Raw genomic sequence first — 23,930 nt, forward strand, 5'->3', positions numbered from 1 at the left:
CCCCTCCTCCCGGCGGGGCTAGGCCTCGCCTCTTTCCCCCGCAGCGACCAATCGCTTGCCTCGGCTGACTTCCCCGCCCTCCCTCGGCTATCATTTCTAACCAATAGGAGCGCCGGACTGGGCCGTGGCCGCCCGCTCCGCTTCTTTCTTCGCTCGCTAACCCGCTGGCTCGTTTCTAACGCCCGCCCCCTGCCGGGGACCAATCAGAGCCATCCGATCCTGCCCACTTAGCCGCTGCACGTGCAAGAGGATCCGTCCGGTGATGTCATCGCTAAGTTTCCCAGGAAAGGCGGGGGTCGGGGGAGAGCAGGGCAGGAGGTGGGGCGGTTGTACGATGAATGGTTGCCTAAGGAAGAATTCCGGGAAAAGCTCAAGCTTGCACAGTATTTTCTTGTGGGATTCTGGGTGGCCTAACAAGGGCGTTAAGCCAATGTTGCATCCCTTTATCCCCCTTTTGTAGCATCCTTTTATCCCAGGTCCCATTTGCACCATAAATTTAAAGTGCCATGATGCCACTTTGAACAAAAGGTAAAGGGACCCCTGACCATTAGGTCCAGTCATGACCGACTCTGGGGTTGCGGCGCTCATCTCGCTTTATTGGCAGAGGGAGCCGGCATACAGCTTCCTGGTCATGCGGCCAGCATGACTAAGCCGCTTCTGGCGAACCAGAGCAGCGCACGGAAACACCGTTTACCTTCCCACCAGAGTGGTACCTATTTATCTACTTGCACTTTGACGTGCTTTTGAACTGCTAGGTTGGCAGGAGCTGGGACCGAGCAATGGAAGCTCACGCCGTCGTGGGGATTTGAACCGCCGACCTTCTGATTGGCAAGCCCTAGGCTCTGTGGTTTAACCCACAGCACCACCCGCGTCCTTTGAACAATAACTTTGAACAATAACTTTCTCCAAAGAATCCTGAGAAGTGTAATTTGTTACGGGTGCTGTGAGTTATTAGGGGAGCCCTGCTATTTCCCCTTCCTAGCAGTCTAGCAGGCAATCCTTCTTCACAGGGAACTCAGGGAATTGTAGTTTTCGGGGGAATAGTTGGTCTCCTAAACAACCCTCAGTACCTTTAACAAACTACCGTTCCTACCATTCTCAAGGGAAAGCCATGTGCTTTAAAATGCATGTTGAATGTACATACTGTGAGGAAGTCACCTCAAAGAGGAAGGAGTCAGGGAACATTCACACCATACATTTAAAGCAGGACAATAACACTTAAACAAGCATTTCCCCCAAGAATCCTGGGATATCAGAGTTCTTAGAATACTACCGTATTTTTCGCCCTATAGGGTGCACCGGCACATTGAATGCACCTCGTATTTTGGGGGGAAATGAATAAAAAAAAATTATTTCCCCCCCCCAGCCGCGGGGCTGGGGCAGGGGAAGCTCGAGCTTCCCCCGGCCCCAGCCCCCAGAACAGGCTGCTATCCGCAAGCCTTGCGAGCCCGGCGACAACTCCCGCCGGGCTCGCAAGGCTTGCAGATAGCTTCCTGAAGCCTGGAGAGCGAGAGGGGTCGGTGCGCACTGACGCCTCTCGCTCTCCAGGCTTCAGCAAAAGCCTGCATTCGCCCCATAGGACGCACACACATTTCCCCTTCATTTTTGGAGGGGGAAAAGTGCGTCCTATAGGGCGAAAAATACGGTATATTCTTCCCCCAGAGCTATAATTTCAAGACTGGTTTAACAAAGTTAATCCCTCTGCTCTGTGAACTCAAGAGAATTGTAGTGGGGTGGGGAATTCTCCCAACAACTCACAGCACCCTTAAAAAACTCCAGCTCTCAGGATTCTTTGCGGGAGTTTAAAATGCTTCTAATGTATGGTGTGAACGTGGACCCTGAGTCTCCTTTTTAATAGTTCTAATGGGATTGTTTATTTTTAATTACCGCATTTTTCGCTCTATAAGACGCACCAGACCACAAGACGCACCTAGTTTTTGGAGGAGGAAAACAAGAAAAAAAATATTCTGAATCTCAGAAGCCAGAACAGCAAGAGGGATCGCTGCGCAGTGAAAGCAGCAATCCCTCTTGCTGTTCTGGCTTCTGGGATAGCTGTGCAGCCTGCATTCGCTCCATAAGACGCACACACATTTCCCCTTACTTTTTAGGAGGGGAAAAGTGAGTCTTATAGAGCAAAAAATATGGTATGTTTGTCTGTATTTTAACAGTTTAACTGGTTTTTATATTTTGTAAACCACTTAGAAGCTTATAGCAAAATAGAAATCAAATAATAACATTCCAAAACTGCTATTATAATAAGGGGAAAAATCATGGTGCGCTGATTTACTCCACTGCCCAGCTCATCAGGGTGCCACTTCCCACGGGTCCCTCCAGTCAGCAAAAGAAGTCATCTCCAGACAAGTCAAAGAAGCAAAGCAGCAGCGCCCCAGAAGACGCTGGGGCGACAGGATAGTCAGAGGAAACAGTACAATACATGGTATCCACTTATTGCTACAATTTTATAGACTGCTTTTCTGTGCCTCTGCTGTTGTGTATGTATGGTGCTTGTGTAAACAGTCATGGTTCTGACCTTAGTTTGAGGCTGTGGTGGGGACTTGGGATTTTTGAGGAGTCGTTTAACTGCACACCCCACCCCTGATTTTAACAACAATCATCTGTCATACTTGTAACGGTACATACTTGTTCCTGGCACACACGGGAAATAATAAAAATACAATTTAAAAATCGGCACTATGGTTTAAAAAAACCACCCAGAGTTTAAACTATCATAAAAAGAATTTAAATGACTGCAGGGCCTCTCAATGAAATATGCGAAATTGAGACCACTTTGTTCCGATTTGTCCCACTCAACTGTCACCTGACAGCAGCCACTCAGCCTTCCTAAACTTGGTGCCCTCCAGGTGTTTTGGATGACATTTCCCTTCAGCCCCAGCATCACATAGCCACGCTGGCCAAGACTGATGGGACTTGTAGTCTGGGACACTGCATCATGCTACAGCAGAGATGGGAAGAAGGCTCCTCCATCAACCTTTTGGGCTTCTTACCCTGATTCGTTTTCCCATTCTAGCTGGTATTTTTAGGAACTCTGTAACTAACAACTCTGATGCCTGATCTTTTTTTTAATTTTAATTTTTATATCTATCTATCTATATATTGAAATGCAACATACAGATTACTGAAATATAGTGCCGTAGATTTGTAGAGTTGGAAAGGACCTCAAGGGTCATCTAGCCCAACCCCCTCCAATGCAGGAATCACAGCTAAAGAATCCCTGGATGCCTGATCTTTTTTACCTGGAATTTGCTGCCACAAATTCCTTTGCCTACAAATTGAGAGAAGGCTACCAGTGGCAACTATGCTCTACCTCCATAATTGCTGGGAATCTTAAGTGGGGAGAGTTGCTCTTGAACTCAGGTCCTGCTTGCAGGATTCCAGTTGGGCAATCTGGATGGCCACTGTGGGAACAGGATGCTGGACTAAATCGGCCTTTTGGCCTGATCAAGCTGAAGGGCTCTCACTCCCCCACTCACCCCACTCTCAAAATCATTTCATTCACAAGACCTCCACCCCTTCTGAAGTTCCCTCAGGGGCAACTGTGATAGTACCACGTTGCATATGAGTAACAACATTATTATGCTGATTAGACTTAAGAGACCCCAAATATCAGAAGGTGTATAAGCAGAGCCTTTACTTCAAACAATATGGCTGACTTGCCTCTTCAGCAACATTCCTATGGCTGCAGATGACTAAATGACAGTAACAAGAAGAATTCCACGCAGACGTAAGGTAATGTAAAAATGTGTTTATTCTAAATTACTTTCACAACAGTGAAAATTAGTGAATCACAATGGTGTTGCACAGTGGTGCCATCTTTTGCTAACCATAGGCCAAGTACAATCAATACATGATTATTATTATTTTTTTTGGGGGGGGGGAGAGAAAGAATACAAATACAAAAAAAAAAAAAAAACACAGCAGGGGAAAGGGGAACTCCAGAGGCCATTTCAAACCCGCAAGTAAAATATGACATTCCAGAGGGGAAGCCGTGTTTGTATGCAGAAATCCAAACAGCAGAGTGTTTTTCTGGCACCTTAAAAAGCAGGCTAGACTGCAAAATCTTCTGCCCCCATTAAAGACAACTCCAACAGATGCAGGCAACAGAGTGGGGATGTAGAGTCCATGAAAGCTTACACTACAATAAACTTGCTGGTCTTTAAGGTGCCACAAGACCCTTTGCCGTTTCAGGAAAATATGGAGACTGGACCATTTGAACATTAAATATACAACCCACATGAGCCATTATCAGTGGGACTCACCCCAATCCAGCACCTTCTGAATCAGGCTAGGTACTTTTGTGGTCACCTTGGTTGACAGATCCCCTTCTGCTCAGGTAGCAGCTGGCAAAACTATAATACTCCACATGTTTAAAAGGTCCATCCAAGGAAGTTAAATCTGCTTTAATATTTTAAATCCATAACAATTTTCTCTTTCCCGATTGCCACAGATTTTATTCTTTTTTAAAAAAAAAAAAAAGCTTTACAGCAAACCGTTTAACAAGATTGCTTTCAGAAGGGCAGCTTTAGTTCCATGGTTCTCATTTTCATGAACTGTAAAAAGAAGGAAATGCCAGAGATCCCTTATATACTATGATGGTATTCAGTTTACCTTATCAACAGCAGGTGGCACCATCTTTCCCCCCAACAAAACAAATCTAAGATATGCAGGTTCTAGGAGGCAGCACAGGTTACAGTCTTTTTTATGTCGCTGACAGGCCCTTGAGCACTTTTTGGAAAACCATTGACAGAAGGATTTTACATTTTTAAAAAAGGGAAACGCTCTCACTGTGACTACTGGGAATGCAATGACTGGTTTTTACTATGCTATCAGTCCTTAGTCAAAAAAAAGAAGCCCCCTTATGCAATTTGTTCTTTTCAGTATTGCTGGCTGTGATTTGTTCAGCAACTCATAAAAAATTGCTGCTACAGAAATTGGGAAAGGAGTAGGGAGAAAAAAACGAGATCAAAAGCATTGCAAAACGAGAGAGAAACCCAGGAGTCTTTGAGAAGAGACCCTTAGATTTACAAGAAAGTGTGAGGTCAGGGAGTGAGGAAGGTTCATTTTTGGTCCTGTGAATCTCCCAGGATTCAGCAGCAACAGTTTTAAAGCAATATTCCCAGGCTTCTTCCACTCCTGCAAAGGAATCCCTTGTGTAAATAGTTCAGATCCATTTAAGTGGGATGCTCTTCCATGTGGGTCCCACTGAAACGAAGAAGACAGCTCCCCCAACCTGGTGCTCTCCTGAGATTTTGGATTACAAATGTGGGGAACCCTTGGCTCTCCAGATGCTGTTGAACAAGAATTCCCATCATCCCTGGCCATTGGTGATATGCATTGTGGCTAAGAGGGGCCGCAGGTCCCCCCCACTCCTGGACTACAACATATGGAGAGACAAGGCCAGGAAAGGTGGAAACCGGAGCATAGCTCTGATTTGTTTCAATGGGGCTTGTGTAGGAGAGCTTCCTGCTGGCTCATGCTCATGATCGACCCTTCAAAATATTATCTTTGGTCATCGGAAAAAGCTCACACACTAACAAATGACCCCTTGGAGCTTGAGAACAAGCCCCCAAGTTAGGCTGTTATTCTCACTATGCAGAAACTCTTATGGAGGAAGAACAAAATGCTCAAAAGAAGATTGTCCTCCACTTTTCCCAAACTAACCATTCCAAGAAGTTGGGGGACGGGGAGACGACAATTTTGGATTCATCTCAGGAAGGAGCAAATGAGTGTCAATGACTACAGTAACCAGAACTCTCTATATCCAAATTAAGAGCTGAAAGCTGTTATACAAGTTTTAGGAAAACAACACTGCTTTCATCCATGCGGAAGTGTGCTGTGCAACAAGCCCAGAGGGGACCCCTCTGGTGTCCAACATCTCCACCCCCAGCCCTGAGATGAGAGAACCTGCCCCATCTGGTTCCAGGAAGTTTAGGTATTTTATTGTTTCAGAGTGAGAGAGTCTCTTATCCCTTAACTTATTTTAAATATCCCTGGGAAAAGGTCAGCCAGGTGGGAAACAGCAGGAAGAGAATACTCCTAAGTTGACCTCACCTGCCGCCTGATGGTCTTCCCAAGTTGTACTCACATAAGAAGACAATTTCCAGGAGCAAGTTGGGTTTCGGTCAATCTATGCAACTGGATTCTGAAGCAGTCGGTCCATTGATCTCCTTCCCTTCAGTGCTGTTGGGTTGCAAGGCTCATCTGAGAAACAGGGCAAGTGTTTCCATGCCTGGCCTTGCCACCCACTCTCCCTCCAGGGCCAGCATCTGGTTTAACGGCTTGGCACATGATTTCAAACAATGCTCCCTCTTGGCATGTGGAGCTCAAAGCTAGGTTCACAGCCTTAGCCAGTTACCTGTTGCGTGACACATGGCTGGACTTTAGAATGCTTTTAAAGAGAGACCTTTAATTCCATTTACTCTGGCGTAATAAGCAAGAGTCCTCCTCCCACTGCAGCAGACATCGGGGCTTGCGGGAGCCCATGAGCTATGGAACCAGACACCGAGAGGCTGGCAGTGGGGCACGGAGAAGAAGAAGCAGTCGTCTGTGACCAGTTCAGAGCCCCACAAACCATGGTACAATACAGGGCAAGGTTAAGCGATCAAGAGCCAGAACATGATCACCAGGGCCACAAACAGGAAGAGGCGGGACAGGAACTGTTCGTCCACATACTGGGGAGTCCCTGGAACCGCTGGGAAGACAGAAAGAAAAGGGAACCTCTCTCAGCAAACAAAAGCAGTGTATTTCCAGATCCAATAGCAGAAAAGCATGGAATCAGCCGCCATTCTGCATCTTGATTATAAGACTTCCCTAGGCCCTTTCAACTGTCCCAAGTTATCTGAAAGATTGCTTGGACCCATATCAACAATGGCAGCCTTCCTCATTTGCTCATGGCCTCAGTTAGTGAAAATGGCAGGGGTGACAGGGCCTTTTAAGTGGGAGCACCCTGGATCTGCAGTTTGCTGCCTGTCAACATTCAAAAGATTAGCACACTGCAGGCCTCTGAAAAGGCTCTGAAGACCCTGTTTCACCAAACGATACATTATATTTTTGCTCTGTGAAATGGATAAACCGGGTTGTTTTGGTTCTGGGTTGTGTACGTGTTTTATTATTGCTGGATCATTTCACTTTTATAGTGGCTCAGAATTTGCTGAAACGTTGCGTTTTGCACTGCTGTTACATTCTGGAAATGTATATTACATAAGCCACCCTGGGGAGCTTTGCTCAGAAAGTCAGCCTGTGATTTTTAAAAAATTAATAATAATAGTGATATCCCCTACTGGGACGTGGGTGGCACTGTGGGTTAAACCACAGAGCCTAGGACTTGCCGATCAGAAGGTCGGCGGTTCGAATCCCCACAATGGGGTGAGCTCCCATTGCTTGGTCCCTGCTCCTGCCAACCTAGCAGTTTGAAAGCATGTCAAAGTGCAAGTAGATAAATAGGTACCGCTCTGGCAGGAAGGTAAACGGCGTTTCCATGTGCTGCTCTGGTTCGCCAGAAGTGGCTTAGTCATGCTGGCCACATGACCCGGAAGCTGTACGCCGGCTCCCTCGGCCAATAAAGCGAGATGAGCGCCGCAACCCCAGAGTCGGCTACGACTGGACCTAATGGTCAGGGGTCCCTTTACTAGTCATATCCCCACATCTTGTATTGTTGTGACTCCCTGCATATAGCCAGAGCTAAGAAGGACAAGGCAACAGCCGCAGTGTCCATGAAAAAAGCAGAAAGGTGATCAAGTAAGGATAGCGCGCCTGTCACTGAAAACACCCAGCACATTTCAAGTTGAAAGCGTTGGTTTTAAGAAGTCTCTGTTAGCAAATGGCAGAGTAAAAAATTAATTCTTAAGTAGTACAAACCCACAAGGGTTTTCAGATTTGCTTTCAAATCTTAACATAAGAGACAGGAAACTTAATATATTTGGTGGTGGACATGAAATACATTTACGTCAAGGGCCACCAAAGCCCCAAAGTTATGTCAAAGGCTTTGGCTCATGCACAAAGGAGGGGGCCTGCTCAGGATTCAGGGCCACCGAAAGTGACTCAACTGGTTTTACTCCATATAGAGAGCACTGATGCTAATCAGCTTGGAGGCTGTTCCTTACAAACTACCAGTGAGAAGCACTTCACAGGTGAACTGCTAAGCAGGAATGTATTGTTCTCACTTTGTACTTAAAAAGCAAAACAAAAATGGAACAGAAGATAAGCGGCACTCATCTGATTGAAGTTTTAAAAACAGAATAGCTTATCTATATTTAAAGGGTTCTAAACAAATGAAACATCAGGACTTAGCCCTGGTTACACAAACAGCAACGTAAGTACAATGGACAGGTGCCAGCTTTTTTTTTATCTGCCAGTCCTATAATTATGGTGAGTGCAACCAATGATTTGCTGGCTTGCTGGGGTTTTTTTTATTCGAAAGTGCTCCTTACCTGGGGGAGGCCGACCGTCGTTTATGTTGAATGCTGTAGCGAATATACCAAAAGGAAACGCCCCAATTCCAAACGACATTTGAAAGCCTCCATCGCCAAACCCAAAACCCTGGAAGCCCTGGGAAGAACCACAAATGGGGGAGGGAATAATGAAACCTTCCAAGCATGCTAGTTTATGAAGTGAAATGCTGATCTGTTTGCCTATGATTTACTATGACTGGCCCCTGGCTGTGTGCCATGATTTACACACCCACCCACTCACACCCACCCGCACCTCTCTCATGAGCCCAAAGTGTCCCCTCAAAGAAGAGCCTGCTCACTGTATCTCTGCACAATTTCCTGCTCTCGCCTCTTTCCACTTAGCCTCTGATGGGGACGTCTGGATTGCCCTGTCACTTCTGAGGCAGAGATGCAGTAAGGCACCTGCTCTTAGAGACCATTATTTCTATGCATCTTTATAAATTACAAGGCCTGCCAAGAGAAGCCACAACACAGGCAGAAACATAGGGACCCAGCTCCTTTCCTCCTTACTACAGTCTGAAAGGAATCCTTTTCGAGGTGAAGGAGTTTGTTTCCAATTTAGATCCAGAAAATAAGTGTGACACACCTATCAAGAATGTGGGAAATGTTGCACCAGGATTACACCAGCCTTCCACAACCTGGAGCCTTCCAGATAGTCTTGGACTACAATTCCCATCAGCCTCAGCATCACATATGCTGGCTGGGGTTGATGGGAATTGCAGTCCAATGAGAGAGCTTGCCACAGCTGAGCCTCTCTCTCTTCACGTGGGACAGGCCACATGGCTTGTGCTACCAGCTGCTGGCCACCTGATCAGAGACGGGGCATTCTGTGCTGATCCTCAAGGCCATGCCAGTAGAGCAGAATGCAAGCAAGGCCTTTTTGCTCCAGCAGTCTTAGTGCTGGCAGCAGCATCTGCTAAAAAGGTGCTCTCAAGTTCAGCTGCTGATTTAATAAGGCACCACCAACTCTGCAGGGAGTGCGGAGAAAAGAAAAAGGCTTCTTAATGACACCCAACAGAGCTGTTTGTTTGAAGCAATGAGGCCCACAGGTAGACCCTGGAGGCTCCAAGCTGCCTTGCATGGAAAAATGCAATTATTTCATCAGGTCAGGTGTGCTCCCCATCTTCATGCTAGGAAATTCTGCAGCCTGTCCAATATCTCTCAACCCCACACTATTTATAACCCCCATGTCTACACACACTGTATGTTTACACATATCAATCTTCATTCCCCAGTAGCACAGACTTGTTGGAGACCAACTATAATCAGAGGCTGTTTACATACACAGTCCCCACAGGCTTTCAAAATCCACATTTTTATAAAATCCTACAAAAAGGAAACATGATTACTGAGAGCCAGTGTGGTGCAGTGTTTACAGAATCAAACTAAGAGACCTTAGGAGGCCAGGGTTCAAACCATTGTTCAGCCATGAGGCTCACTGAGTGACCTCTGGCCATTTACTCTCTCTGCTTAACCTACCTCACAGGATTGTTGTGAGGATGAGGAAGAGTGGGACAGGTGATCAGTGCTGTCTTCAAGTCCCACTTTTGGCAGGAATTGGCTTTGTTCAGGACCTCTGGTTGGGAGCTCTCAAGCAGAATCAATCCCAGTGACACTGAATTTAAGAACTGTGCTTGCCAAGAAACTATTCAGAGCACATTTTAAGGCTTCCAGTGGTTTCTTTGTGACTGTATTTTTACTTGCTCCGCACCTGATGCAATATATTATGACATGTGAGGCGGATGGGTGTGGCTTGAGGGAAAACAGCCTCATGGGCCAAATTAGGTCCACGGGCTGGAGGTTCCTAACCACAGGGCTAAAAGAATGTACAAGGGGCCAACAGGGGCCCAGAGGAGAAGGAAAATCATTCTCCAACCCAAGGAAAAGTATGGGAGAGTGGCAGGTCACCCAGACTACTGTCTCCTGTAGGTTTGCCCTGTCAGGCTGGCTGGGGCTGATAGCAGCTGTAGTCCAAGACATCTGGAAGGCACCAGACAGAACAAGGCTGTTCTGATGCTTTGGTTTAAGCTTGTACGTTGCACTTCATAGCCCTAAGGGTGAGCAATATGCCTTTTTGTCTCATTTGTACTTCTGGGAGATACAGAAGTAACCCCCAAAGGCTGCAAATCGTAGCTTACTCACCCCTCTGTTTTCCGGCTCAGGTCTCTGGCCTTGAGGCCGTGGTGGTGTCTTCTCTCTGCAAGAGACAATTCATTCAGTCAAGCCCAGCCCAGCTCTGGTCAACTCTGGGACCTGATGAACACCACCTGGACCCAAGAGTTCCTTTCTTTCCTTCCACTGCAGTCCAGCCATAGGGGGTGGGGTAGCTGAAGAGGTGTTCCCATGCCTATCTTCCTCTTTAATTGCTGGCCTATGTTGAAACTCTTATCATTATTATTTGAGAGAGAGAGAGAGACAGAGAGTGTTGCATCAGTGTGACCATCACAGACTGTAAGAGGGTGGAGACCTTTCACAATAGGAAGCTACTTGACATCAAGTTAGACCATTGCTCCACCTAGCTCACTACGGTCTACTCTGACTGGCAGCAGCTCTTCGGGGTTTAAGGCAGGAAGTATTTTCCCAGCCCTCCCTGGAAAGGCCACTGGGAATTGAACCTGGGACTTTTTGTCTGCAAAGCAGATGTTCTACCACTGAGTGACAGCCCGACACTATACTGAGTCAGTCCACTGACCCATCCAACTCAGTATTGCCTACCCTGACTGACATCAGATCTCCAGAGTTTCAGGAAGGAATCTTTCCCCAGCTTTAACTGGAAATGCCAAGGGTTGAACCTTTGCATTTGAGGCAAGGGGGCAGCAGCTGGGTGATGGAGCTGCAAATGACTATCAGACTTCAATAAGCTGGTAGTAGTAGTAGTAGTAATAACAACAACAACAACAACAACAACAACAACAACAACAACAACATACACCACCCATCTAGCTGGGTTGCCCCAGTCACTCTGAGAGGCTTCCAACGCACATAAAAACATAATCAAACATTAAAAACTTCTCGATACAGGGCTGTCTTCAGATGTCTTCTAAAAGTTGTATAGTTATTTATCTCCTTGACATCTGATGGGAGGGCGTTCCACAGGGAGGGTGCCACTGCCGAGAAGGCTCTCTGCCTGGTTTCCTGTAATCTCACTTCTCGCAGTTAAGGAATCACAGAATTGTAGAATTGGAAGGGACCCCGAGGCTCATCTAGTCCAGCCCCCTGCCAGGCAGGAATTGAGAACGTTTGATAGTCTAGTATATGAGTCACAACACTTTTCACTGCCACTTTTACAGTTTACAGCAATGCTTCATAGCATAATGAAATGTCTTTTGCACTGATGTGCCTATTGGGGCTGATGTTATCAGACTGGTTTCTTTTAAAGAGCATCTCAAGTTACTTATTCCTACAGATCCACATTGCATAATTCTAAATCCTTAGAAACACTCAGGATCTCAAATGCATTTTCATGAACAGTGTTGCCCAGTTCTCATGCTCTAATCAGCCTTGTCTATCAGCCTGCAGTGAAGGGGAATAGCGAAGTTCTCGTACACAGGCAAATGCTCCAATTCCAGCTCCAATTATTTCCACAGGTTAACAAATTAAACTAAATAGTTTTAATTGGATTTTGGATTAATTAATTGTTGTTGTTCTCAAATTGATGGTGTTATTATCTTCCTTAGTGGGTTATGCAAAGCGCCATTCTGTATAATGCTTTTTTTAATAGTGTAGTACACTAGGGGGCATTGGGGATGAGTTTATGGAACCAGGGGGGGGGGCAGCCCAAAAGGGTTTGGGAACCACTGCTACAGACAGTTCAAGCAGGGAGATTTTAAAAGATAAGATTACAGATGGGTGAAGGCTTTGCAGGCATTTGGCAACAATATCAGCTAAACACACCACGTTCACTTCTGCAAATCCCACTCCATAAGGGCTTGTGGCTCCCACAAAAGAAAGGCTGTTTTTGTAACACAGGCATGGGGCACCTTTGGCTCTCCTGATGTTGCTGAATTACAACTCCCATCATCCCTGACCATTGGCCATGCTTCCTGCGGGCCAGTGGGAGCTATAGTTCAGCAACAGCTGGAAGGCCGCAGGTTCCACACCCCTACAGCTGTAGGAAATAGCTTCCAACATTCTTACCTGGGGTCCTGCTGTCCGGTGCTGCCCCTTCCATAAAGTGGGATGACCTTGTCGCGGCTGATACCTGCTTTACATACAGGACACACCTGCCGATTGGGCCTGGTCTCTAACCACTGAAAAGGCAGGAAAGAACGAACAAACCTGAGCAAGAGACTAGAGATGTGCCTTGCATGAAGCACACAGGACTCCCTATTGTGCAATTCCCTTCCTAGAGAGGCTAATCTGGCTCCTTCCTTTCCATCAGCAGCCCAAGACCTCCCTGTTCAGAAAGGCCTTTGGAAACGAGGTGCAATCAGTATTTTAATGCTGGTTCTGAATGTGATTTATTTTATTTTAAATATGGTTTTTAACTAGTTTGTTTTCATCCCTTTGTGTTTTAGAACAAGGTTTGTAAAATGCTGTAAGTCTTCTTGAATCAAATTTGGGAGAAAGGTGGGATTTAAATACATTAACGAATCAGAATCATAATACCACCACCGAAAGCATATGCTAAGTGTCATCGCATGTGCCATTCACAAAATCTTCTGGGCACAAGGAATCATCTCCGCCTCTCCGCCACTGCCAAACATCTTCTCATGCTCTCAGCACTTTGGGACCATTTTTACTGCATGGTTCTGGGGCAGCAATTTCCCAATCTGGCTCCCTTTAGATATTTCACTCTAAAACACCTTCATTTCAGCCAGCATGTACTTCAACTCCCCAGCATTGTATAGCTGTGCTGGCTTAGGCCAGTGGGACCTGGAATCTACAGCATCTGGAGGGCCCCAGGTTGACAAAGGCTATTGTGTGGCATGCAAACTCTTCTACCACTTTTGTGGCCTGACCCACACTTTTTCCTCGGCATCCCTTAACATACAACAGGCACAACTCTTGCCTCAGGCCTTTAAGCTGCACACTAACATATGGCCTCTCCCACCCCAGTATTTGGAAGTTGGTGCAGGGCACAGAGATGGAAACTCCTCACTTTTGCCAGTGACAAAAGCAGGTTACACTGACATAACCTCATTTTCATATTTATACTGACCTACCTTTACAGAGCTGTTGCACCAAGAGAATGTACAAAAGTGTTCTGAACACTCAGCCACCTCGCAGATACTTATTATTTATCTGTGCCATCTCACTGAAACCAATAGAAGCTTCCAACAAAGAACAATCAGCCCCACAGAAAAAGCTGCAGATTACAAACTATTGCATGCAAACGGTTATTAGCAGATTGGGTTGCCCTAGAGATCTCTGGTGCACAGGCACCATTTAGAAACTGAAAGGGATATTGCACCTTCTCAGTTCCCCCAGAGAGCTGAGGGGTTGACTGAGCAAGAGGAGCTGATGAAAGACAAAGCAAAAGAAAAGCTGCCTTACCTGGTGTAAACAAGGCCAACTGTTGAGAATCCCAGAATGATTTGTTCACAGGGCAGGAGGAGAGCAGCGGTAGAGGCAGGAGGAGAAAAGGGAGAGAGATCAAAATACACTGAGCAAGCAATAGACTGGAATCCAGCCCTGCCGGTTCCACAGTTGAGTATTAAAACAATAATATTTAAGTAAGAAAGCAGCTAGGGGTGGTGTTGTTTTTTTTTAATTGCTTCACTTCCAGATAATACAATTTGCTTCTCTTCTAGGTAGTACCAAGCCTTATGCAGTTGAGGGAGTTGGATATGGTTAGCCTGGATAAGACTGAGATATGATATGAAAGCCATCTTCAAATATCTAAAGTGCTGTCGCAATGTTGCATGGAAGATGAAGCAAGCTTGCATTATCCTGTTCCAGAGGTGGGACCAGATCCAATGGATTCAAATTACAAGGAAGGTTAGACCAAGTAAACATTAGGAAGAACTTTCTGGCAATAAGGGCTGTTCGATAGTGGAACAGGCTCCTTCGGAAGGTGATGGACTCTCCTTCACTGGAGGTTTTTAAACAGAGGTTTGGTGGCAGTCTGTCAGGGGTTCTTTAGCATTCCTGCATTGCACTCAGGTGGCAGATTTCCCCAGTGCATCAGAAATTCCTGTTCATGCATTATTTTATTTTAAGTAATGATAGGAATGGAGGGAGAAGGAAAATCTGGCTTATACAGCTGTCCTGGGCACACACTCTGAAATGGGCACGAGGCAGAGGGGTGGAGATAATCACCCCAACTTTACCTAGAGGCAGCTGAGCTTTACATTCAAGCAGCCTCAGAAAAAGAAGAACCCAACACAGTGAAACTGGAGTATGCAAATGGAGCATGAACTAACAGGACCACACGAGGGTATTTTGGGTGAAAGTTGTTTCCGCACAGGCGTGGCAGCATCTAGAACTGGCTTCTCACCAGCGCTGTGGAAAGGCCTTCCTCAACCTGGCGTCCCCTCCATACGACGACTTAGCCAGTGTTCAGGGACAATGGAAGTTATGTTCCCAATAAGAACAAGAATAATGATGATTTTTCCATAGCCGCTTTGTCTTATGGCCGATTTTATCATACATGTTTGAATACACATTCATTCACCACTTAAGGCATTCTATATTAAACAGTTTATACATTCACAATCAAATACGTAAAACAGCAAAACGGCACTCATGCCAGTCCCCAGGCTCTGCCACAGCACTGAGGGCAGGGCTCTCCAGGTAAAGGTGTGGCACTAGGAAAGCAGGTCTTACAGTGGCTCTCATTGAGTTCCATGAACAAGTGCATCCCAGACCACAGCAGGGGCCTGATCCTAGCACGCCTGGCATCACTGTGCCCACAACTGCACCCCTTTCATACACCCTCATGGGATTAAACGGCTGCCATTCATTCTCATGGGAAGAATGCAAAGAGCCAGATGTGGGGAACTGAACTTCCCAACTGACACCTGGCTGGCAGGGGCACTGCCAAGGAGAGAGACGAGTGAGGGGCACACACAGGAGTGGGAGTGGAGAAGCAGTATTTGTTTGAGGATTTTTTAAAAAAAAAAACAACCCACACAAACTTTTCTAACATTTATGTAGGCAACTCAAGAGCTTGGCGTAGAAAGCAGATGAACAACTGGCCAAGAGCACCAGGATACTGACCAGAAGAGGTGCCCGCATAGGCTGATCACAGCATCCTTGGCTGTATCCAAACAGATGTTGCACTCGAAAGTGCTGTCCTGGCTTGCCCCGTCCCCGCTGCTGCTGTTGCCACTGGTCCCGCCAGCATTGTTGCTTTCGGTGGAGGTAGAAGCTGCTGGCCCTTTGCTGGCCATTCTTGTCACACCCAGTCAGGAAATTTTTAATGCAATTGAACTCTGAGAAAGAAAGAAAGAAAGAAAGAAAGAAAGAAAGAAAGAAAGAATGAATTTAGGGGACGCCATTATATTATTTCCCTAATCCAGACCCAAGGAGGAGATGGTGGCACTACCGTATGTCTCCAACCTGGCATCCTCCACAGGTTTTGGAGTAAAGCTGGGCTGGCTGGTGCTGGAGTACAAACACCTGGAGGGCACCAGATTGAGGAAAATAATTATAGTGTTTATTTTTGTACAGTGAAAGCCCTCAGGCCATTTTTATCGTAGTCCAGAGAAATCTTGGGCAAGCTGAGCGACAACCTGGTTTTAATATACCCTCATGACTGGCACTGATGGGACCAGAGCAATCTCTAGGCCTCCCAGTGAGTTCCCTGCTTGTTTCTTTTAACCGAGCCCCACAACATTTAGCATAGCAGTTTACAAACACTCCCTGAAGTTCAGTGCATGATAATATTAATACATCCAAAGCCTTTTTTGGTTTTTTAATTCATGGCACTTCCCAGTGGGCTTGGCACAGCTAAAGCTGGGGATGGGTTTAACAAAGATGCATGGATACACAGCAGAACACCTTTGAGAATTAACAGAATACGCTAAAAAAAAAAAAAACTTTCTCAATTTGTATTCATTCAATTAATCTTAATATCTTTCATTTCCAACTTAACAAAATCCACAGACAAGCCACCATATGTCTACAACTCAGGGTGTAAAAGCAATATACTGGCCCACTTATTGCAACAACATCCACCCTAACATTCAAAAGCTAAAAACAAAGCTAAAAACCACCAACAATTAGACAAAATAATTGATTTCATCTGGCAGCTCCATGTTTTATGCATGAAAAAAATGACAGCAATTTAAACTGAGGAATCATTTACACTTTAACCAACTACTCAATGAATTTATTAAAATTCAAAGGTATCAAAGAAAACACAACCTGGAATTTAACAAACAGGAACCTCCCACTCATTGTTCAAAGAAAGGTTCTCCCTCTCATTCCTGCCACGTCAACAAACCAAAACATCTATAAACATGGGTGTTCTTGAAAACTCGGCTCACCAATTATAATTTACCTGCTGGCAAATGACTAATCAAACTTTCGTAGATTACCCTACTAATTAAAGCTTACAGCACTTGTAAAACCCAGCAGTGTGTAAGCAGCTGAGAAGTCCACTTCTTACACAAGGGGACCCCCATCTTAATACACTATGCGGCTCTTCCAAAAACAGAATCCCCTCCCTGCTATCTTAGCATTTTGCCTCGCTTACCTGAAGCGAATTCAGCCCCTCTCTGCTTCCTTTCCTTGCAAAAATGCCAAAGGAGAAAGCACAAGTACTGAACCGGGACCTTATCCGCATCGCCACTTGGCTCCTGTGAAATGGTGCTTTTTGCATAGGGGAACGCAGCTCCACAGTGGGTCCAGAGCAGCTTAATGCCCACATCACCAGAACTTGGCAAGTGGGAAAGAGGAGGCACCTATTTCAACAGAACTCTTTTCATTCAGTTACATCATTTTGCAGGGGACTCCCAAAGGGCAGCCTTGCAATCAGCTAGCAAGCTTTAATAGATGCAGCTTCTGAGCTCTACAGATTTTTCATTTTTTTATTTTTATAATGATATTTATTGAAAAAGAATTTTTAAAATTACAAAGAAAAAAAAGACAAAATTACAGAGAAAAAAGACAAAAACAGAAAAAAATAAAAAATAAAACCATCATTTTCAAATTCTCCACTTTCATTACCTTCTTTCCATGACCTCCTCCTCCTCTCATCTCTTGTATCTTGATTAATAATTGTCACAGCAAATCCTTTCCATAATTCATAATATTCTGTCATTACATTACCTTGCTCTATTTTCATCTTATCTTATAAAGAACCTTAAAACTTAAATCTTATTTTTACCAGCTTCTCATAACCATTACCTTTTTACCTAGTTCTTTAAACATTCTTACAAGAGCCAAGTAATTTCATTTCAACATTTTTGCAACATTCATAAAACATTTCTGATGATAAAAAAAGAGAATAAAAACAACCCAATCTTCTTCCAGCGTCCCCTCCCCTCGGTCCCGGGATTGTCAGTCCTTTTTATCCCATTAGTCTGGCACATTAACCTGGTGATCTTATATCCGAGGCCTTCAAATCTCTTCCATGTCCCTTCCGCAGTTCTTCTTCATATTTTCCTTTCACTCGTGGGAACTCCAGCTTGGTAGTGTTTTTGACCCTTTCAACAAATCAGCCCCTTTCTCTTAGTCCAGACTAGACTCCATGTGGTATTTTAAAACATGTTTCAAATTCCCTCCAAGATTGGAAGTCCCAACAGCTCCAACCCTCTGACGGCCCATTGCCAGATTCGGAAAGTCCAAACATCCCTGCATAGGGGGGTCAGTCCAACCCCCCCCCCATTTCCAGCCAAACTTTGTCTTTCCAAATCTGGTTTTTTCCAAGTTCATTTGTCAAATCCAAAGGCTCATTTTCCTGCTGGGCCAAAAGTCCCTCCATCCCTGGCGCCCAAGATTCAGCAAGGTCCTCTTCTTTCAGTTATTCTGTCATGGCATGCTCCTGTTTTAGTTCCTGGGTGGGCTCCGTATAGTTTCCCACTACCTGTTCAAAGGTTCTGGCCGCATTAGTCATAAAATCAGTCTTCTGACTTAACTGATCCAATAGGGCATTTATTTTACAGAAAGCACCCAACAGTGCTTCTGAAGGCATTGTCCTACAAGGTCACAAATCCTTTCCCACAGTTGTAATCAGTAACAGCTGCAAGTTCCCAGGATTTAGTTACAATTTCACAGTTCCCCTCTAGGGGGAAAAACTTCTTGTTGTTCTTTTCCTTGAAAACAATAGCAACAAAGTTTCTTTTTTAAGATATTTTGTCCATATTTGTTCTTTTAAAAGGCAAAAGAAAACAATGGAGTCACAATGTTTCTCTTCTTTTAACTATCTGTCAAAGCATTTATTTCTGGTCAATGAGCTTCAAACATCAAATCTGACACCCCGCTCCAGGGTCAGGACGGTGGAAAATTACTTTGCTTTAGCTTCACTTCTGCAGGTTTAAACGGCTCAGGAAAAAGTCCCCCTTCTTCTCCTGCTACCGAAGGGGGGTTCAGCGATTTTAAATGATGAAAGTCGATCCTTTAAAAGTGATTTTTAAGGCTCTAGTTTGCGTTGTCTTTGCTTTGTTCTGACTACAAGGAAACGGAAGGGTGACTTCCTGTTTAAACCTTCCCGTTTCAGTACCAAATTAGGGTTAATTTTAAAGTCCAAATTCCTTTTTATTTCGCCAGTTCTTATTTGAAGTCCAAATATTTAATGTTCCAGTACTCACGGTTGGTTATTTTAGATGCCAAATTGTCCCAGGAAAAATGCAGCGCTCTCCGGCAACGGCTATGCGGCTTCACTCCACAGAAAAAGCAATTAACTCACAGCACCGTGCCACTTCCCCCTCTTCACTTCAGAGCCCGTTTATGGGTTCCTTTGTGGGTTGGGGGGCGCTAAGGGTGCCTGCCGAGTCCCACGGTCACAGGCTTCATCCGCCTGTGATTTCCAGAAGGGTCCCCGCTACGCCGCAGCGGAAAAGACCCGTTTCATGCGGAGCTAGTCCCTCCAGTTCAGAGGGAGTCCGCCATTGCCGGTGGCGCCACCCTGGAAGTCCGCCTAGATTTTTCAGTGGTTCAGCCACTGCTAGTAAAATCATGCATGCATTTCAAATGAAAAAAAGTGGCAAAACACACACACACCTTCATTAAGCCAGGCACTTCTCATGAAACATTAAGCTGCAAGCTTATGAACGTTCTAGTGGTTTCCTGCTTTGGAGAGAAGTTATCTAATCTGGACGTTACCCTTTTATATAAGTGTCTGCACCCAGGATATACATACACCTTGCTTTACATGTTGACTTCTCGAGGCTCTATTTCCCATTTTACTATACTGCCTTGGACCTTTGCTCCAGTTTTGCAATTCTCAGCTATCCTGAGCCTTCAAGCCACTTTGACAGCACAATCCTATCTATGCTTATTTGGAAGTAACCCCAGTTTGTTCAATAGACTTACTCCATAGTAAATATGTTTATGATTTTTATTTAAATAGTCTTTAAATAAAATATTGTATAAGCACTGTAACAAAGTCTGGTCATCTGTGACTACAAAATCTTTTGAATTAATTATGCACAGCTCACTAGAAGCAAACAAGCTAACATCAAAAACAAAACAAAATCAATGCCTGTGGAATAGGGTTGGGAAAATCTCAGGTGGTCACTCATCCAGGCAGCTAAATTTTGTATTTTGACACACATGATTTTTCAAATATTTATTTGTCTCTTTGCAGGGCTGAACATTAGGGACCCAAAGCATTTTTCCAGACTGGATTACTGGATAACTTTGGGAGGGGCTGCCCAGATCACCTCAATATGATCTCCTGCACAGATGTTCATTTCGTTTCACGCTCTTAACATACTAGTTCCTAAGAAAATAAAAACATTGTCCAGTAGCACCTTAGAGACCAATTAAGTTTGTTCTTGGTATAAGCTTTCGTGTGCACATGAAAGCTTATACCAAGAACAAACTTAGTTGGTCTCTAAGATGCCACTGGATAATTTGTTTATTTTTTTTATGTATTTCGACTGCGTCAGACCAACACGGCTACCTACCTGAATCTAGTTCCTAAGAAAACATTTAGCATGCATTATTCCTTTATTCTGGAAAAAATATACATCCAATTTAACCTGTTAGATCATGCATGTAAATTATCTCCATGTCTGGAATAGTTCTGCATTAATACATTTATAGTAAAGTCTTTTGACTTCACCCTTAAAGGCACACTCCTCCATTGTCTCCCGAGCCAGACAGATTCCTGAAACAACAAAGTAAGGTCATTATCTGCACATGCCCAAGCATGGTGGTGGTGGTTGTTTTAAAAAGGCAGCTAATTGGGAGTAACTAATTGGGAGTAAACCCTGCTGAACTCAATGGCACTTACTTTTGGGAAAATATTTGTGCCATTTAACTGAGACACACAAAGGCCATTCTTGAAGAAGAATAGAGGAACAACATCAGAAAAGTCCACAAGTCAAATGCAGCTTTTACCAACAGTCTTTGCAAAATGCTCTGGTTTTGAATGGATAAAAATGAAGAAACACATAGGAATAAATCACCAGCACTTACACAGAATTTATAAACAATCTTAACAATGAACAACACTAATTGAATGGAATTAAGTAAGACCAGTTCACTCAATATTTTTCATGTATCAGTTAAGAGCCTTGCACTATGCCTGCACCAAGATGTAAAGGCTTGGGGCGACCCGAGAGATTCAAGATAACAGCAAATTTTTGCCTATACGGCCTGATACAGGGGGAAATGGAGTCTTTGGGAAACACACAAAAAACAAGCCTTTTAAAAGTTTAGAACTGAAAGCTACATGCCATTAAAAAGCATACTGACAGCAATCCTGGCTTGGTTACATCGTGCTGGATATATCGCTAGTCTTTTAATGTTGTAATCTGTTCATTACAAGAAGAGGGTTCATTTTCCAAGCTGCTACTCTATTCTATTTTATTTCAGAATTTATTAGCCACTCTACAATCAGAGAATACCCAAGTGATGCACAGACCCAAGAGGGAAAACTGCAGGAAAAAACACTTCAGTCTGATAACATGGAAGTCTACACACTATTCTGAATCCCAAAATCTTTGGTTTTTTTAGGCCTCCCTGTAACTGATCACCACAGGAATGCAGTGAGTGGGGAGGGGCACCTCTCTTCCTCACTCTGCACTACAAGGCAAGAAGTACATTTTAAAGTTTAAAAAGTAAAAGATATTGAAATATGGGTCCCCCCAACAAAATTTAAAATCCGGCTTTGTAATTCGGAATTTATGTGATGTGATTTAATTTGATTTGATTGGCCGGTTAATAAAAATTATTTAAAAATAATAACAATAAAAAGTAAAAGAGGTAGTGTGCTGGCCTGTTGGTTCATCTAGTCCAGTATCCTGCTTTCAAACATGGTCACCTTGGTGCTTTCAGAAAGGACATGAAGTTGTGCACTTTCCTAAATACCAGCAAAGTGTGTTTTTTAAAAGAACTTGAAGTTGACAGCCCACCCCCCATACCCTATAGCAACTGATATTCAGAGGTAGATACTGTCCCTGAACATGACGGTTCCAATTTGCTACCATGGCCAATAAATGTCTGCAGACCTCTCCTCCTCCTTGAATGCATCAAATCCTGCAATTCCTGTTGCAGACCATTTACAATCACAGAAATAAAGAGGGTCCAAAAAGAATGACATCTCAAGTGTGAAGATTTTGTGCGAGTTTTAATCTGTTTGTAGTTTTTCAATGGTTTTATTTTTAAATGTTTTAAGCAGTTGTTTTTAACAATCATTATATATGGAGAGAAAGAGAGTAAACTGCTTTCAGGCATTTCCCCCCCCCTTTTTTTTTTTACAATCAAACAGTATATAGATTCTACGAAACAAATAAAAGCCACAGTGCAAACATGCCAAGTCTTCGGCATGAGACAGCCAGTATACCACAGCAGCTACAGTGTTGGACCAGGACCTGGGAGAGAGACTAAGGTTCAAATCCCACCACAGCCATGAAACTCACTGGGAGACCTTGGGCCAGTCACTGTCTCTCTAGTCCTAACCTACCTCACAGGGTTGTTGCGAGGATAAAATGGACAAGGGGAGGAACGTGCCAGACACTTAGAGCTCCTTGGAGAAAAGGTAGGATATAATAAATAATAGCAGTACAGAGGTACCTCGGGTTACAGACACTTCAGGTTACAGGCGCTTCAGGTTATAGACTCCGCTAAACCAGAAATAGTACCTCAGGTTAAGAAATTTGCTTCAGGATGAGAACCGAAATCGTGCGGTGGCAGTGGGAGGCCCCATTAGCTAAAGTCGAACCTCAGGTTAAGAACAGTTTCAGGTTAAGAACTGACCTCCAGAACGAATTAAGTTCTTAACCCGAGGTACCACTGTAATAATGTTGGGGGAAATAAGGTTCTGTTCAGCTACAACAACAACAACAACAATGTTGGGGACAACAACAATGTTGGGGAGAATAAGGCTCTACAGTATTCAGCTACAACAACAACAATAACGTTGGTGGAAATAAGGCTGTATTCGGCTATCCTACCACTGATAGGCTCTCCCTCCCTACCCAGCTGGATTGGGCCAAGCTGGGATCCATGGAGATTCCAGTATTCCGTTTCCAACAGCGGTCAGCCAGACGAGTCCCCCCCCCCCCTTTACAGTGGTACCTCGGGTTAAGTACTTAATTCATACCGGAGGTCCGTACTTAACCTGAAACTGTTCTTAACCTGAAGCACCACTTTAGCTAATGGGGCCTCCCACTGTTGCCGCAGTGTGGCAGCGCAATTTCTGTTCTCATCCTGAAGCAAAGTTCTTAACCTGAAGCACTATTTCTGGGTTAGCGGAGTCTGAAACCTGAAGCGTATGTAACCTGAGGTACCACTGTACATGAGGGGATGATGAAAGGCAACGTACCGAGCCTGACCAGCAGCCTCGACCCCTATACCCCCCCACCCCACAGAGTGCAGGAGGCGAGACGGAGCCCCGGCACCTGCTCCCAAGGCGGGAATTCTCTCCTGACAGGCCCCCGGCCCGGCCAAGGTCAAGCTCCCCCTTCGCCGACCTCGGAGGGCCTCCCCCTTTGCCTCCTGCGGGGCTCTCACCGGAGTCGGCGCGGGCTCCTCCGGCTGGCGCCTTCCGCCGCTCGCGGCCCTTCGCTCTCTCGAACTCCACCTCCGCCCGAACGGCAACTGTCACCTGATTTCTTCCCCTAGCCGGAAGCCCGGCCCCACAACAGGAAAGGGGGTCCCTTATCCCAAGGGCACACGCCGTCCCCCAGCGCGAGGGCTCTCCCTACTGCCCCGGAGGCAGCCGCGACAAAGGTTCCGCCTGCCAAAAGGCCCGCCGCTCTACGGAGGCGGCTGCTTCCTCGGAGCCCGGGCCTAGCTCTGTGAGAAAGGTGGGGCCGAGCCCAGGGCCACGTCACTTTAATGTATGGAAATAGACGACGAGGAGGAGGAGAATGAAGGATTCATGACACGGTGTGGCCGCATTTG

At 45.0% G+C, this 23,930-nt stretch overlaps 1 protein-coding gene across 2 annotated transcripts; it reads right to left on the reverse strand.

The window, feature by feature from the left end:
- Window positions 1-3,748: 3,748 nt before the first annotated feature.
- Window positions 3,749-23,780, reverse strand: RNF185 (ring finger protein 185). 2 transcript variants are annotated; one of them, XM_081175206.1, is made up of 7 exons: window positions 23,538-23,780; window positions 15,630-15,844; window positions 13,965-13,983; window positions 12,606-12,718; window positions 10,611-10,665; window positions 8,448-8,565; window positions 3,749-6,709 (listed from the first exon to the last, which is right to left on the reverse strand). In XM_081175206.1, exons 2-7 carry the CDS (start codon window positions 15,800-15,802, stop codon window positions 6,612-6,614), a joined length of 576 nt encoding a protein of 191 aa, XP_081031332.1. In that variant the 5' UTR covers window positions 15,803-15,844; window positions 23,538-23,780; the 3' UTR covers window positions 3,749-6,611. The 2 variants fall into 2 exon arrangements, with proteins under 2 accessions (XP_081031332.1, XP_081031333.1); XM_081175207.1 differs by lacking the exon at window positions 23,538-23,780 and adding an exon at window positions 20,815-20,940.
- Between the last annotated feature and the right edge of the window lie 150 nt (window positions 23,781-23,930).

This window comes from Podarcis bocagei (assembly GCF_964188305.1).
Source record: "Podarcis bocagei genome assembly, chromosome: 16".
In the NCBI taxonomy this organism is placed as follows: Eukaryota; Metazoa; Chordata; class Lepidosauria; order Squamata; family Lacertidae; genus Podarcis; species Podarcis bocagei.

Bases quoted from the DNA above. Each gene is read 5' to 3' on its own strand.
- RNF185 (XM_081175206.1), bottom strand. From the start codon at position 15,802: ATGGCCAGCAAAGGGCCAGCAGCTTCTACCTCCACCGAAAGCAACAAT. The intron at 10,666-12,605 runs GTAAGAATGTTG...TGTCTCTTGCAG, and splicing joins ACCGGACAGCAGGACCCCAG to AGAGAAGACACCACCACGGC. The intron at 6,710-8,447 runs GTAAGGAGCACT...CTGTCTTCCCAG, and splicing joins CGACGGTCGGCCTCCCCCAG to CGGTTCCAGGGACTCCCCAG.